Below are 17,221 nucleotides of genomic sequence, written 5' to 3'. Positions count from 1 at the left end.
TTCACATGGGGGGAACTAGAGGTCGACGGGTTCATCAGAGTTAAAGCTTCACCCACACAACTGTAGATCTGCAGCCAATAATCAATCAGTCAACAGGAACTTAATCAGCAAATGTTTTCATAACCAGATTAGTTAGATTTTCTTCCTCTGGTTCGGTGTTTTATCGCAGATTAGACACAATCAGTAAAATACAAACTAATCAACTCATTTGGCTACTTATAAATAAAGTTCCTTCAAATAATCAGTGAGGCATCGAACGGGAAGCGATATTTTTTTTCGTAGTATAGGTCCAGGAAAGTCCCGCCTTTCCTGCCTCTGATTGGCTAGATGAGCTCTCCTCCAATTGGTTATTTGATTTGGCCGTGTAACGTCATCACTGGGGCGGCAGTGGCTCAGGTGGTAGAGCGGGTCGTCCAATGATCAGAGGGTTGGCGGCGGTTCGAATCCCGCTCTGTCCCGGTTGCTGCCGTAGTGTCCTTGGGCAAGACACCTTACCCACCTTGCTCCTGATGGGTCGTGGTTCGCGCCTTGCATGGCAGCTTCCGCCGTCAGTGTGTGAATGTGTGTGTGAATGGGTGAATGTGATGTACTGTAAAGCGCTTTGGGTATCGTTACAGGTATAGCAAAGCGCTATATAAATACAGGCCATTTACCATTTACCATCTCACAACAGTACTGCAAGTAAGCTAAAATACGCACAAACTTAAATCTCTAGTGTGTTCTGACGCCATGGCGAAGCAGTTTGCATTTTCGCCTATGGGGTGGTGAACCCGAGTTCGCTCCCCGCTGGTTTCACATTCCGAAAGAATTTTTTTTTTTTTTTTTTTTTTTGAACCGTCTGTTTATTGAGTTTTACATATTACAAAAACAATAGTGTTCTGATTACAGATCTAAATACAATATACCCCAGAACAGATACCACCCCCCCACCCCCCCGGCACCCAGCCCCAACAGATGGACATGCATAGGTAAAAGTAAATTAAGGACAAACGAAAGAAAAAAATAAATAAATAATAATAATGATGATGATAGAGGAAGAGAAAAGGTAGGTAAATAAATAAGCAAATGAATAAATTAATGTATGAATAGATAAAAATATATAAGTAATAACAGTTGTAATACTCAAAATAAATAAATAGACTAATAAGATCAATAGGGAAACATAGATATGAGTTGGCAGGTAGTAGGAAATATAAATCAATTAAAAATAATTAAATAAGTTAGTAATAATAAAGAATATATAATAACAATACAAAAAAATATATACACATACACACACATACCCATATATATATAAAAAGTGAATTAGTAAAAAAATAATAATTAAAAAAAAAAAAAAAAAAAAGGGAAGGGAAAAAAACAAAAACACAGGCTCAGCATTGCAGTACTCAGTTCACAGTGATCGGACATCTTGTGCTATTAACATAAGACAGAAAGGGATTCCAGGTCTTCTCAAATAAGACATCCTTTCCAGTCAGAGTCAGTCTAATTTTTTCTAATTTAAGAAAATAAAGCACTTCCTTAACCCAATGTGTATAGGTAGGTGGGACTGGGGATTTCCATTTTAGCAATATCAACCTCCTGGCCAGCAGAGTTGTGAATGCTATTAAATCCTTTTTAGCTGGGGAAAGAGTAGGAGGGAAAGGCCATACACCAAATAGGGCAGTTAAGGCATTGGGAGTCACATCCCTTTCAGTTATTTTGGATAAAGTACTAAAGATTTCAGACCAAAATCTAGTCAGAGAAGAGCAGCTCCAAAACATGTGAGAGTAATTTGCTGTGGCTTGTTGGCATCGATCACATAGTGGAGACACTGTATCGAACATTTTTGCGAGCCGGGCTTTAGTGTAGTGGGCTCGATGAAGGATTCGACATTGCATAAAGCTGTGACCAGCACATATTGAAGACTTATGTACTCTGCGCAAAATCTCTTCCCAAACATCATCAACAATCACCTCTCCCAAATCTGTCTCCCAAACTGTTTTAAGTACAACAGAAGAGCCTGGACAAAGACTATAAATATTTGAATAAATAGAGGAGATTGCCCCCTTTAATGAAGAGAGAGGCTTCAGAAAAGTCTCAAAGTCTGAAGACTTGGGAAGAGTGGGGAATCCTGGGAATGAGCCACGGACAAAATTTCGGACTTGGAGGTATCTAAAAAAATGTTCTTTAGGAAGCAAAAATTTATTTACCAATTGTTGAAAAGAAGCAAAAATAGAATTAACATACAGGTCTCTAATAGTTTTTATGCCCAGCCTAGCCCATATAGAGAAGGTGCTATCCAATAACGATGGGGGAAAAATAGGATTTGCTGCAAGTGGAGCCTCAGTTGAAAGAGTTTGAAGGCCAAAATGACGTCTAAACTGAGTCCATATTTTAATGCTGGAGGCAACTATCACATTCTTAGTGTGACCAGAAGTAGAAAAAGACAAGGGCGAATACAGTAACGCTTTCAATGACGCCGGCTGAACTGAATTTGCTTCCAAAATCAACCATGATGGGGGGACCTCAACATCTCCATACTTAACCCAATAGTTCAGATTTCTAATGTTTGTTGCCCAATAATAGTAAAGGAGGTTTGGTAACACCATTCTGCCCAAAGCTTTGGGCCTCTGTAAAACTTGTAGACGCAACCTAGGAGTTTTCTTGTTCCAAATAAAATCTAAAATAAGACTGTCTACTTTACGGAAAAAGGAAAGAGGAAGGAAGATAGGAATGCATTGGAATAAATATAAAAAGCGCGGGAAGATGTTCATTTCAATTGCATTGATTCTGGCAGCTATGGAGAGATTTAGTAGGGACCATCGCTCAAAATCTTGTTTAATTTTTGTGAGCAGAGAGAGGAAATTTTCCTTATAGAGATTAACCAATGTTTTGGCAACATAAACTCCAAGATAAACAAAGCCAGCGTCCGCTACCTTAAATGGTAAATTTTGAAGCTGAAGTGAATTATCGTTTACCTCTCCATTAACAGTAAGCATTTCACTTTTACTAAGATTAAGTTTATATCCAGAGAATCTACTAAATTTGTCTAGGACTGAAAGGGCTGCAGGAATAGAACGTGACAGATTAGACAAAAGCAACAGAAGATCATCCGCATACAGCGCCACCTTCAGCTCTACACCATTTCTGGTTATACCACATATATCAGGATGAGACCGCAAAGCAATTGACAGAGGCTCCATCACAATAGCAAATAAGAGCGGACTCAACGGGCAACCCTGTCTTGTAGAAAGATGTAAGCGAAACTATTCCGAATTTGTGCCATTTGTCCTGACCATGGCCTGAGGAGAGGCATATAATAATCTAACCCATGAAACAAATTTTTCCCCAAAACCAAATTTCCCCAAAATAAAAAAAAAGATAATCCCACTCCACTCTGTCAAATGCCTTCTCGGCGTCCAGAGCTACCAGAGCTTCTGGGAGAGCATTTGAAGGAGGATTATAGACCACATTAAACACCCTTCTAAGATTAAAAAAGGAGTGTCTATTACGTATAAACCCAGTTTGGTCCAAAGATATAATTGAAGGTAAGACAACTTCTAAGCGTCAGGCTAATAACTTGGACAATAATTTGAAATCGACATTCAGTAAACTAATGGGTCGATATGAACCACATGAAAGTGGGTCTTTACCTTTCTTTAGAAGCAGAGAAATGCAAGCCTGATTTAGGGTGTGGGGAAGTGTGCCTGAATTATAAGACTCAGTGAACATCTCTAACAGGTGTGGGGCCAGTTGTTTCCAGAATGTTTTATAAAACTCTGGACTTTTACCACTTTGTAATGATTTAACTGCCGCCTCAAGTTCAACTGCTGTGATAGGACGTTCCAGTTCCTCAGCTGCAACTCGATCCAGATTGGGAGTGTTAAACCTATCAAAGAAGGAGATCATATCCGCAGAAGTATTAGGACAATCAGATGAATATAGTAATTTGTAGAATTCCATAAAGGTTTTATTGATTTCCAAAGGGTCAGATGTTACGCCCGAGCCAGTCTCAATTTGAGGAATTAACTGAGATGCAGAAATTTGACGTAGTCGATGGGCCAAGAGTTTACTCGTCTTGTCACCCTGTTCATAAAATTTGGATCTTGATTGTAATAAAAGTTCAGTAGTATGCTGCGACATGATAAGATCATATTCAGCTTGTAAAGTCATCCGCTCCTTATAAGTATCTGGTAGTTTTGAGACTGCATATAAAGAATCTAAGAGTGCGATAATTTGAGAAAGCTTGGCTAACTTCTCTTTTCTAGATTTTCTCTGATGAGCCTTATAAGAAATTATCTCCCCTCTGATAAAAGCTTTCATTGTTTCCCACAACCCTGAGGCTGTTACTTCTGGAGTTTTGTTGACCTGAAAAAAGAAATCCAACTGCTCTGCAACAAATTTAATAAAGTCTGTATCTAAGAGCAAATGTGTATCTAGGCGCCATGGTGGTCTTGTATTAACAAACTTCTGAAAATAAACATTCATAGAAATGGAGGCATGGTCCGAAACCACGATTGAATCGTATTTGCAGCCGGAAATGGAGGATAACAACTTGTTATTCACTAAAAAAAAATCAATTCGTGTATACTGTAGGTACGGTGAATGTGAGAGAAAAAAGAGTATTCCCTTCTATCCGGATTGAAAAAACGCCAAGGGTCAACAACATTAAACTCTTTCATAAAGGCTTGAATCACTTTGGTCGACTTGGACTGAGTAGCTGAGGTTGGGGAAGAACGATCTAAGGATGGATTCATCCAGCAGTTAAAGTCTCCACCTAAAATTAAATCATACATGGACAAGTCAGGTAGCATTGAGAAAACCCGTCTAAAAAAAGACTCATCATCCCAGTTGGGGGCGTAAACATTAGCAAGAGTCACTTTTACATCAAAAATGTGTCCTATGACAGCTATAAACCTGCCATCAGAATCAGAGATCGTTTTAACATGAACAAAAGGAATATCTCTATGTAAAAGAATAGCAACGCCTCTTGATCTACTGGAAAATGAGGAATGATATATTTTCCCGACCCAACTCTTCTTCAGTCTAACACTATCTATCTCTTTTAAATGGGTTTCCTGCAAGTATATGATATGAGCATCCAGGTGGCGCAAGTAGTGCAGCACCTTACTACGCTTAATTGGATTATTTAGACGCTTACAGTTTAAACTTACAAATCTAACATCTCCACCCACACTGGATAGTGTTCTTTTAACCTGGGCCATTAAAGGACAAAGAATTCACTATGTAAAAAGAAAAAAGGAGAAAAACAAAACAAACACACACAAAAAAAAAAAACCCTCTCAATACATCTGGAAAAGTAGCGTAGGTGCCAGTCATTACCCCGAAAAAACACGAACAACCCCCCCAGATTCGAACAAACCTCCTCACTTAGCAGAAGCATCCAAACAGTGATGCGTGCTACTTCACCCCACATTGAAATAAAACCTGTCGTTATCTGCAGCTTAACCGTGCTACTAAACGACCTCAGGGAGTGTGGATATGTGCTGTCCCAAAATAAAAATAAAAATAAAAATAAAATAAAAAGGTGCCATGTATTATAATGAAGAAAAGAAAAGAAAAGAAAAAGAAAAACTGATTCAAAAGCACTGCATCAGTCAAAAACATCCTCATAAATAGAGACTGACAGAGAGAAATATGACAATAGAAATAAAAATGAGCACCAATGTACTCTATAAGTGGAGCAATAAAAATTTACAGACAGTTCACCATACTATAGTCAGTCCCTGGATAAGATAACAGCAGCATAGATGCTAAATATGCAGCCTACTGCCGCAGAAATACAAACCGAGCCAACAAGCGCTGGAGGATTTCAGAGTCAGTCACTCTCCGGGCCGGGATTCTTCTTGAGTCTCTTGTTGACGAACTCCATGGCCTGGTTCGGGTCTTCAAATCTGTAGGTCTGGCCGTCGGACATGGTGATGTGTAGAGTAGCCGGGTACCGGAGGCCGAATTTGACGTTAGCACAGGCATGGAGCTCCCTCTTCACCATGTGGGCGGCTGTGGCTCAGGAGGTAGAGCGGGTCGTCCACAAACCGGAAGGTCGGTGGTTCGATTCCAGGCTCCTCCTGGCAACATGTCGAAGTGTCCTTGGGCAAGACACTGAACCCACACTTGCCCCCCCGATGTGTCCATTGGGTGTACGAATGTGTGTGAATGGTTAGATTTCTGCGCTGCCAAGCGCTGTGTGAATGTGTGTGAAAGGGTGAATGTGACCAACAGTGTAAAGCGCTTTGAGTGGTCCAAGAGACTAGAAAAGCGCTATATAAGTGCAAGTCCATTTACCATTTACCTGGACAAAAGCCGCCTCCGCTTGGCCACAGTCGGTGTAAAGTCCGGGAAGATGTGCACCCGTTTCCCGTTGTGTAGCAGGGGGGAGCTCTGTCCAGCGCGGCGTAGAATAGCGTTCCTCGTTTGAAATTGTGTCACCCTGATGACCATCGGGCGAGGTGGTTCTCCCTCCTTTGGTTTAGCACGCAAAGTGCGGTGGGCCCTGTCGAGCCCGGGCAACCCGTCGAGTCCCAACAAGTCCATTAAAAGTTTGGCAGTAAACTGTGTAGGTTGAGGACCCTCGGTTCCCTCAGGCAAACCCACTAGCCGAATGTTGTGCCATCTTGAGCGTGCCTCCAGTTCTTCACATTTCTTGCCCAGAGACTCCACCGTAGCAGATAGCTTGGTGATATTCACCTGCATGCTAGTTAGCTGGTCTGAGTGCTCGTTAGCGCAGCGCTCCAGGTCATTAATAGTTCCACTTTGCAGGGAGACTTTTTCTTGCAGTGGTTTAAGAGCAGTCGCCACCTCCTTCGTAACTAGCTCTGATATGATTGACTCAAATTTTGTCACAATTTCAGTTTGTTGGTCGTCCATCATTACCTTGATGCTGCGTAGCATCTCTTCATTAGCACTCGGCCTCTCAGGTAATTCGGGCTCCTGTTGCGGCCTGTTTCGCAGACTCATCGGTAGACTCATTTTTCACCCGGCCGCTCGACAAAAATGCAGGTTTGGCTCTCAAGATGCAGGGCTCCTAAAAACTACTTGGTCACCTCGAAGTTGCGGACAGTGGACAAGCTTAAAATGATATTAAAACTATATTATAATCACATTCCCGAGGAGCGAAAAAACACGTCCTACATCGTTCGCGTCTTGACCACCTCCCGAAAGAATTATTTTTTAAATTTATATTCCACACATTACATTTTGAGTTTGAGTGAGAAGTGTAATTGTGCCATTGGTTAGGTTTAGGCAATGAAGAAAGGAGTTGGTTAAGTTTAGTAAAAAGACCAGGTAGAGTGTAGTAGACAGGCCAGATAAGTAGAGAGAGTCCAAGTAGATAGGCACTTATCACACTGGTAGATTGCCGACAGCCTGCGTTTCACAGCCAAAACAAACAACCAATCAGGCGAGAGCCCTTCTAGCCAATCAGAGGCGGGAAAGGCGGGACTTTCCTGGACCTATCCTACGAAAAAAAATATACGAATACGAAAACTTTATTATCCACAGAGTGCAAATTCCTCTTTGGTTTCACCACCATAGACATGTCTCACAACATCAGAACACATAATAACACAATAAAAAACATTTCAAGGATAGAAAAATATATAAAAATAGCCTATGGCAGTAACTGTACTTCACACATCACACATTCAAGTACATAATTTCATAATTTCATAAAGCACACCACAGTACGAACCTGCTGTGCAGGAAAACCCTCAGCAAAGGAAAAAACAGGAGTAAACAGGGCAGGCTACCTAGCTACCGCATTCTGATCTTATTTATTGCACTGACAGCTTCTGGGACAAAGGACTTTTTGTATAGCTTCTTCCTTGCCATCGGTCGTCTATACCGCTTCCCTGAAGGCTAAAGCTCAAACTCGCTGTACATGGGATGAGAGGAGTCATTAATTATCTTCTCAGCTTTACTTCTAATTAATTAATCATAGAGACAGCTCAAATGTTTCTGTGGCTTCCCTAAAATCTTAGAGGCCATGTTCACTATTTTCTGCAGTTTGTTTCCCTCCCTTTAATATTCAGGTTTCCATACCACATGATCATATTAAATGATAAGATACTTTCCACCAGGCTCTTATACACCGTTTCTAAAATACTTTGACTCACTCCAAAACTGCGAACAGGAAGCAGACTGGCGTCGTTGCTGACTCTTGTCTTGTTTTCTGTCTGGTTATTCACCATCATCGCCATCACTCTGCTCTTCTGGTCCAGCTCCTCCAAGAAACACCACAGTCCTGGTCCTGCCATCTACGGTGGTCCATGAGGGACAAAACGTCACCGTCTGCTGCCAGACCATCAGCTTCCCACCGTCGGCCGTGATCCTGAAGAAACTCGCTGACGGCCTGGAGGTTTACTCCGTCAACGGCACCTTCCTATTGGTCAACGTCACCGCCAGAGACTCGGGGCTGTACCAGGTCAACGTGACCAACGACCTCGGGTACCAGGTCAAAGTCTTCAGCATCAGCGTCAGAGGTCAGACAGACCCGTTCAGACCGGTTTAGAGTCTCGATTTTTGGTAACCCTTTAATCTACAGTCCGCTAATTACGTGATAATGTCTAGAAATAGCCAAGAAATAACAAATAATTGCGTCATAATGTCTAGAAATAGCATAGAAAAAAAATCTTCGCACATCTTTTTCTTCGGCAGGTGCGTCGGAGGGTGACAATTAAGTCCAAATTAGAAAAGAAGAGTTCCTATGCCCTAAGCCCCTATGAAAAAGAAAACATCAAGGAAGTGTACGTCGCCCGGACTGGCGTTACCGGGGCCCCACCCTGGAGCCAGGCCTGGGGTCGGGGCTCGCAGGCGAGCGTCTGGTGGCCGGGTCTTGGCCCACGGGACCCGGCCGGGCGCAGCCCGAAGGAGCGACGTGGGCCCGCCTTTCCGTAGGCTCACCACCCGCGGGAGGGTTCAGAAGGGGCCGGTGCCGTGTGATTTGGGTGGCAGCCGTGGGCGGGGGCCCCGGCGACCCAATCCCCGGACAACGACTCTGGCTTTAGGGACATGGAATGTCACCTCGCTGGGGGGGAAAGAGCCTGAGCTCGTGCGGGAGGCTGAGAGGTATCGGCTAGAGATAGTCGGGCTCACCTCCACGCACAGCCTGGGCTCTGGAACCCAACTCCTTGAGAGAGGTTGGACTCTCTTCCACTCTGGAGTTGCCCATGGTGAGAGGCGGCGAGCTGGTGTGGGCTTGCTCATAGCTCCCCAGCTCAGCCGCCATGTGTTGGAGTTCTCCCCACTTAACGAGAGGGTCGCTTCCCTGCGCCTTCGGGTCGGGGATAGGTCTCTCACTGTCGTTTCGGCCTACGGGCCGAATGGCAGTGCAGAGTACCCGGCCTTCCTGGAGGCCCTGGGAGGGGTGCTGGAAAGTGCCCCACCTGGGGACTCCATCGTTCTGTTGGGGGACTTCAACGCTCACGTGGGCAGCGACAGTGTTACCTGGAGAGGTGTGATTGGGAGGAACGGCCTCCCTGATCTGAACCCGAGTGGTGTTTTGTTATTGGACTTCTGTGCTAGCCACAGTCTGTCCATAACGAACACCATGTTCGAGCATAAGGGTGTCCATCAGTGCACGTGGCACCAGGACACCCTAGGACGGAGGTCAATGATCGACTTTGTAGTCGTGTCATCTGACCTCCGGCCGTATGTCTTGGACACTCGGGTGAAGAGAGGGGCTGAGCTGTCAACTGATCACCACCTGGTGGTGAGTTGGATCCGCTGGCAGGGGAGGAAGCTGGTCAGACCTGGAAGACCCAAGCGTATCGTGAGGGTCTTCTGGGAAAGTCTGGCAGAATCCCCTGTCAGGGAGGTCTTCAACTCCCACCTCCGGGAGAGCTTTGACCGGATTCCGAGGGAGGCCGGAGATATTGAGTCTGAATGGACCATGTTCTCCACTTCCATTGTTGACGCGGCCGTCCGGAGCTGTGGCCGTAAGGTCTCCGGTGCCTGTCGCGGTGGCAATCCCCGAACCCGGTGGTGGACCCCGGAAGTAAGGGATGCCGTCAAGCTGAAGAAGGAGTCCTACCGAGCCTGGCTAGCTCGGGGGACCCCCGAGGCAGCTGACGGGTACCGGCAGGCCAAGCGGACAGCAGCTCGGGCGGTCACGGAAGCAAAAACTCGGGTCTGGGAAAAGTTCGGGGAGGCCATGGAGGAGGACTACCGGTCAGCCTCGAGGAAATTCTGGCAAACCATCCGGCGCCTCAGGAGGGGGAAGCAGTGCTCCGCCAACACTGTTTACAGTGGAGGAGGGGAGCTGTTGACCTCGACTGGGGATATCGTCGGGCGGTGGAAGGAATACTTCGAGGATCTCCTCAATCCCACTGACACGCCTTCCGTCGAGGAAACAGAGTCTGAGGACTCAGAGGTTGATTCATTCATCACCCAAGCTGAAGTCACTGAGGTAGTCCGGAAGCTCCTCAGTGGCAAGTCACCGGGGGTGGATGAAATCCGCCCTGAGTACCTCAAGTCTCTGGATGTTGCGGGGCTGTCGTGGCTGACACGCCTCTGCAGCATCGCGTGGCAGTCGGGGACAGTGCCTCTGGACTGGCAGACCGGGGTGGTGGTCCCTCTCTTCAAAAAGGGGGACCGGAGGGTGTGTCCCAACTACCGGGGGATCACACTCCTCAGCCTCCCGGGGAAAGTCTATTCCAGGGTGCTGGAGAGGAGAATTCGGCCGATAGTCGAACCTCGGATCCAAGAGGAACAATGCGGTTTTCGTCCTGGCCGTGGAACGCTGGACCAGCTCTACACCCTCCGCAGGGTGCTCGAGGGCGCATGGGAGTTTGCCCAACCAGTCCACATGTGTTTTGTGGACTTGGAGAAGGCTTTCGACCGTGTCCCACGTGGCATCCTGTGGGAGGTGCTCCGAGAGTATGGGGTCGGAGGCCCTCTGCTGAGGGCTGTACGGTCCCTGTATGACCGGAGCAGGAGCTTGGTTCGCATTGCCGGCAGTAAGTCAGACCTGTTCCCGGTGCGTGTTGGACTCCGGCAGGGCTGCCCTTTGTCACCGGTTCTGTTCATTATTTTTATGGACAGAATTTCTAGGTGCAGCCAAGGGCCGGAGGGGGTACGGTTCGGGAGCCACTTGATTTCATCCCTGCTTTTTGCAGATGATGTGGTCTTGTTGGCTCCCTCGAGCCAGGACCTTCAGCATGCACTGGGGCGGTTTGCAGCCGAGTGTGAAGCAGCTGGGATGAGAATCAGCACCTCTAAGTCCGAGGCCATGGTTCTCGACCGGAAAAAGGTGGCTTGCACCCTCCAGGCCGGGGGAGAGTTCCTGCCTCAGGTGGAGGAGTTTAAGTATCTTGGGGTCTTGTTCACGAGTGATGGGAGAATGGAGCGCGAGATCGACAGGCGGATCGGTGCGGCGGCCGCAGTAATGCGGTCTTTGTATCGGTCCGTCGTGGTGAAGAAGGAGCTGAGCCGAAAGGCAAAGCTCTCAATTTACCGGTCGATCTACGTTCCCACCCTCACCTATGGTCATGAACTCTGGGTCATGACCGAAAGAACGGGGTCCCGGATACAAGCGGCCGAAATGAGTTTCCTCCGCAGGGTGGCGGGGCGCTCCCTTAGAGATAGGGTGAGGAGCTCTGTCACCCGGGAGGAGCTCGGAGTAGAGCCGCTGCTCCTCCACATCGAGAGGAGTCAGCTGAGGTGGCTCGGGCACCTGTATAGGATGCCCCCTGGACGCCTCCCTCGTGAGGTGTTCCGGGCATGTCCCACCGGGAGGAGGCCCCGAGGAAGACCCAGGACACGCTGGAGTGACTACGTCACTCGGCTGGCCTGGGAACGCCTTGGGGTCCCCCCGGAAGAGCTGGAGGAAGTGTCCGGGGAGAGGGAAGTCTGGGCATCCCTGCTCCGACTGCTGCCCCCGCGACCCGATTCCGGATAAGCGGCGGACAATGGATGGATGGATGGATGGAGTTCCCGCACACATAGCCAACTTGCAGAATTTATTGCATTGTAACGTTTCGGTGCTAGACCTTTTTCAAGCTAAAAAAGGTCTAGCACCGAAATGTTGCAATTTTCAAGCTAAAAAATGTCTAGCACCGAAACGTTGCAATGCAATAAATTCTGCAAGTTGGCCATGTGTGCAGGAACTCTTCTTTTCTAAGAAATATGGCCAAGAAATAACGATTGATTGTGTAGAAATAGTCAAGAAACATCGGTCAATTGCAGGGACTTGGTGGAGAAAAATTCTGGCCAAAAATGTGAAATCTTTTGCCTTTCTTGACATTTCTATGCAATTACTTGTTATTTCTTGGCATTATCACGTAATTAGTGGACTGTAAATTAAATGGTTTCTTCATTATCCTGTTTTTAAAGACTCACTTAAACCCCTCCCTGCTCTGTCTCCACACAGAAAGAAGCACCAGCCTTCCTCCCAGACTCAGCGTGGTCATCGTCCCAGCCATCTGCGCCGCCGCTGGGCTGGCGGCCGTTGCTCTGCTCATCGACTACCTGAGGAGATCCAGGAAGAAAGGCTTCTATCAGCTGCCACAAACGGCACCACCTTCAGCCTGAGAGTGCTCACACCGCTCAAGCCGCCCACTTTCTCTCCTGAGACCTGTTAAGCTAATGCAAAAGGTGTGACTGCTGCTGCAACCTGTGGCTTTGGCATCGCAATATATGGCCACGTTCCATCATGTGACTACCACTTTGAATCATGTGACTACCACTTTTAAATCATGTGACTACCAGATCAAGTCATGTGACAGGGTGACCAGATGGGAATGGGTGAAATTCGGGACGGGGTAATAATGGCGTGACGACCCCCCACCCCCATGAGAAGGATGCTGAGAATCACAGGACATGTCTGTTCTGATGATACAAGTCACCGGTCCTGAAATGTGTGTTTCTCTTCTATAATTCACATTCTCCATCTTGGTGGCGACGTCTTTCACGCACACACACATGCTTTAACCAAGGCGGCGGCCAAAATCACCCCGCATGCAGCCCGATGCCCGACTTCCCTCTGTGCAAAATGCCAAATTCTTTTCTACGAACTCTGCAAAATAACGCTTTGTTTGCATGAAGTCCCACTCCTCCCGTTTGTGCTTTTTCCCGGGACACCAGCCTCCATGTCAGCAGTAAATGAAAATTAGTCTCTTATCAATTCACGCCACTACTGTAGGTAGTGGCTGTATTACATTCATAGTTAATGTAGGAACAGCTGCAGCCAGTGTGCAGCCGGCAGTTTTTAATGGGAACAAAACTCCAGACTCTGCTCTAGTGTAATTTTCGGGATAATGAAGACAGGACTCGGGACAACTGCTTGGATCTTGGGACTGTCACAAATTTTTCGGGACATCTGGTCACCCTAACCACCTCCTATCTATGTGACTACCACTTTAAATGATGTGGCTACCACTTCAAATCATGTGACTACCGCTTCAAATCATGTGACTACTGCTTCAAATCATGTGGTTGCCACTTCAAATCATGTGGTTGCCACTTCAAATCATGTGACTACCGCTTCAAATCATGTGACTACTGCTTCAAATCATGTGGTTGCCACTTCAAATCATGTGGTTGCCACTTCAAATAATGTGGCTACCACTTCAGATCATGTGACTACCACTTCAAGTCATGTGGCTACCACTTCAAATCATGTGACTACCACTTCAAGTCATGTGACTACCGCTTCAAATCATGTGACTACCACTTCAAGTCATGTGACTACCGCTTCAAATCATGTGACTACCACTTCAAGTCATGTGACTACCACCACCTATCATGTGAATATGACTTCAAATCACTTCAAGTCATGTGACTACCAGTTCAATTAATGTGACTACCACCTCAAATCATGTGACTACCACTTCAAATGATGCGACTACCACCACCTATCATGTGACTACCACTTGTAATAATGTGACTACCACTTCAAATAATGTGGCTACCACCTCCCAACATGTGACTACAAGTTCAATTCATGTGACTACCACTTCAAATAATGTGGCTACCACCTCCCAACATGTGACTACCAGTTCAAGTCATGTGACTACAACCACCACCTATCATGTGATACCACTTGTAATAATGTGACTACATTGATGTGACTACCACCTCCCATCATGTGACTACCACTTGTAATAATGTGACTACCACTTCAAGTGATGTGACTACCACCTCCCAACATCTGACAACTAGTTCAATTCATGTGACTACCACTTCAAATAATGTGGCTACCACCTCCCAACATGGGACTACCGGTTCAATTCATGTGACTACCACTTGTAATAATGTGACTACCACTTCAAATAATGTGGCTACCACCTCCCAACATGTGACTACCAGTTCAATTCATGTATGTGACTACCAGTTCAATTCATGTGACTACCACTTGTAATAATGTGGCTACCACCTCCCAACATGTGACTACCACCACCTATCATGTGACTACCACTTGTAATAATGTGACTACCACTTCAAGTGATGTGACTGCCACCTCCCATCATGTGACTACCAGTTCATGTGATGTGGCTACCACCTCCCAACATGTGACTACCAGTTCAATTCATGTGACTACCACTTCAAACAATGTGGCTACCACCTCCCAACATGTGACTACCACTTCAAATCATTCCACCACCTCCCAATAGGACATTCCAGTAGGCTATTTGCTGCTCTGTGCTGTGTTTCCAGAATGTGGCTCCTCATAAAACACAGAATGCCGATGCTCTGATCCAGAACACCAGTCCCAGACTCCCAGCTCATTCTGTGGACTTTTTTTTGTTTTTCTGTTTTTTTGTAGCATGCTATCACTTAGCGCTGTCCACCTCCCCATGAGTTTTAACCACATCCTGTTCCAGCTTTCTGCTCCCACGCCTCCACACAGCCACAGCAGCTCAGCCCTGAAGATCTCCATGGTCCAGCCAGGGCTAAATATTGTAAGATATCCTAGATGTAACAGCAATAACACCCCCTCGTCTTTCAGTGTAGTCGTCTCTTCTTGCAGCCCGTTGATTTTTCAGCAGAATGACAGTGAATGTGAAGAGTTAAACTGAAACAGTCGAAACTTTGGCTTCAGTTTTTTAAAAATGTTTTAGCTGTGAAACTTAAGAATTCAGTTATCTGAGAACCACACTGGGGTTTGTTTGTTTGAACTATCTGCTGGAGTTCTTGACCTGATCAGACTTGTATGTGTGTAGATTCGTGTACAGTTTCTGTGCTTTTATTATTAAAGAGATATTTATTTCCTCACTTTCGAGTTTGACTTTGCTGGAACATGATTTAAGTTTCACTGGGAATTTCCTCTGTTTCATCAGGATTTCAATCAACTTTCCCTTTCACTTCTCCCCACATTCAGTGTTTACTGGAAGTCTTCAGGATATCACATGCTGTAACCATAGAGACGCCTTTATTCTAGCTACATCAGAGCCTAAAAAACACAATAAAACACCACATGTCCCAGGGTTTAAACTCCCTCTGTGTTGAGCTTCTGAATAAAACAACTCGACACCTGTTTTGCTGTTCGGTCCCATACGACCACATGTTTATAAGACAATTAGTGTGATATAGTTTCTGTGCTTCAGCCAACTGATAAACAAAGAGACCGAAGATCTGATCCACATTCATGTCTTCTTCACACCTTGCGACTGAAACCCTCCTGTTCCCATGACGACAGGCTGGAGAGCCTATGAGCTCTTGTGTTGAAGTGGGAAAAAACCACCACCAGGACATTTAAAGGGATAGTTCACCCAAAATTGAAATTTATCCGTGGCTTCTCTGAGTTACAGGGGGTCTCGGCGTAGCAGTGCATGTCCATATAACGGTTGCAAATGGATACCAACTGTCTTCGTAACAAAAAGACACACCAAAAAACATCCAAATTAGGATGTAATTCTCCTTTATGATGAGTAAAGGTTTAAAGGGCAAAGACCAGTTCCCAGTTCTTCCAAATTTGACGAACCGGGAAGAGGAGCTTTGAGAAGCTTCCGCTACAAAACAAGCTTGAAATATAGACTTATTCAATTTTTTTCGGGACAATTTCGCATTTCGGGGCTTCAATACAAGAGGGACATTACATACGAGCAGCATGGAGGTATTTGGATGTTTTTTGGTGTGTCTTTTTGTTACGAAGACAGTTGGTATCCATTTGCAACCGTCATATGGACATGCACTGCTACGCCGAGACCCCCTGTAACTCAGAGAAGCCACGGAGGACTCTGAAACTTCTCCCAGCCCTTAGTCCACATGAGGGGGAGGAGATAATGAGTTTTTCAATTTCAATTTTGGGTGAACTATCCCTTTAATTTATTCAAAAGGATCCGAGCCAGGAATTAGACTGATCCCCCTTTAGCCTCCGTCTGAAAACAACCAAAATAAACTTCTTTAAATAAACATGAAGCTGCAGCGTTCGCTTCGTCTGACTGTCGTCGTCGCTGCTGCTGCTCAATTAATGTAGATGTGGACTGGCCTCGACCTTCGCAGCGGTCTACAGGATGACCCTCGTGCACCGGACCATTACTGTGAATATCAGAGACTTCCTGTCTAAGAATTTTGTTTTCTGCTTATAGTGTCTCTCCGTGTATTTTTGTGTGTGTTTTTGCATTTTGCTGACTTTGGTGCAGAGCTTCCTGTCTCTGACACTCAGCGACACAGTGCAGATATCTTACTAAGCTACAGCAGCGACAGTGAACAGAACCTCGGGCCCCTCGGGGACCCCTGGCCCCCGGCGGCCCGGCTTCTGTTCCTGGTGGACCGGCTTCGCTGATGCAGATTCAGCTTAAAACAAAGCGAATGCGTTGATAAATGTGTCCTTTTTCTGCTCCAGCTGGTGTTTTTCACTCGTGTTAACTCTCGCTGTCCTGCCAGGCCCCCAGCGACCTCTGACTCTCTGAGTGCTGCTGCTGTTGTGTAAGAGAGGACGAAGCGTTTCTGCTGCATCTTGTCTATTTAATCTCCTGCCACGCTGGTATTTCCTGCCTCACAGAACAGGAGCTGTAAGTTCTCTGTCTCGTGGTCCGAGGTGGTTCAGTCCAGAACCGCATGATGATGGACCCACTTTGCAGGTATCAGGAGACCTGGTCTGGAACATGATGCACTAGAGCTGCAGCTGCAAGCAGCGGGTCCTGGTTCTGGCCCGTGTTGTTTTCAGTCTGAAGCAAGGCCGCACTGCAAAAACTCAAAATCTTTCCAAGAATATTTGTCTTATTTCTTGTCAAAATGTCTCATTTCTAGTCAAAACTAATCTATTTCCACTTAAAAT

General features: G+C 46.0%; 1 protein-coding gene across 1 annotated transcript in view; it reads left to right on the top strand.

Moving 5' to 3' along the window:
• Positions 1–15,203, top strand: part of vcam1b (vascular cell adhesion molecule 1b) — a 35,840-nt gene extending 20,637 nt beyond the window's left edge. The window contains exons 9-10 of the mRNA XM_083970301.1: positions 8,223–8,483; positions 12,371–15,203. Coding sequence (XP_083826427.1) covers positions 8,223–8,483; positions 12,371–12,531 — 422 coding nt within the window. The 3' untranslated portion in view covers positions 12,532–15,203. The remainder of the gene's footprint in view (positions 1–8,222; positions 8,484–12,370) is intronic.
• The last annotated feature ends 2,018 nt before the right edge of the window (positions 15,204–17,221 follow it).

Source organism: Trachurus trachurus, assembly GCF_905171665.1.
Source record: "Trachurus trachurus genome assembly, chromosome: 4".
Lineage (NCBI taxonomy): Eukaryota > Metazoa > Chordata > Actinopteri > Carangiformes > Carangidae > Trachurus > Trachurus trachurus.
This window is presented reverse-complemented; position numbering and strand designations above follow the sequence as displayed.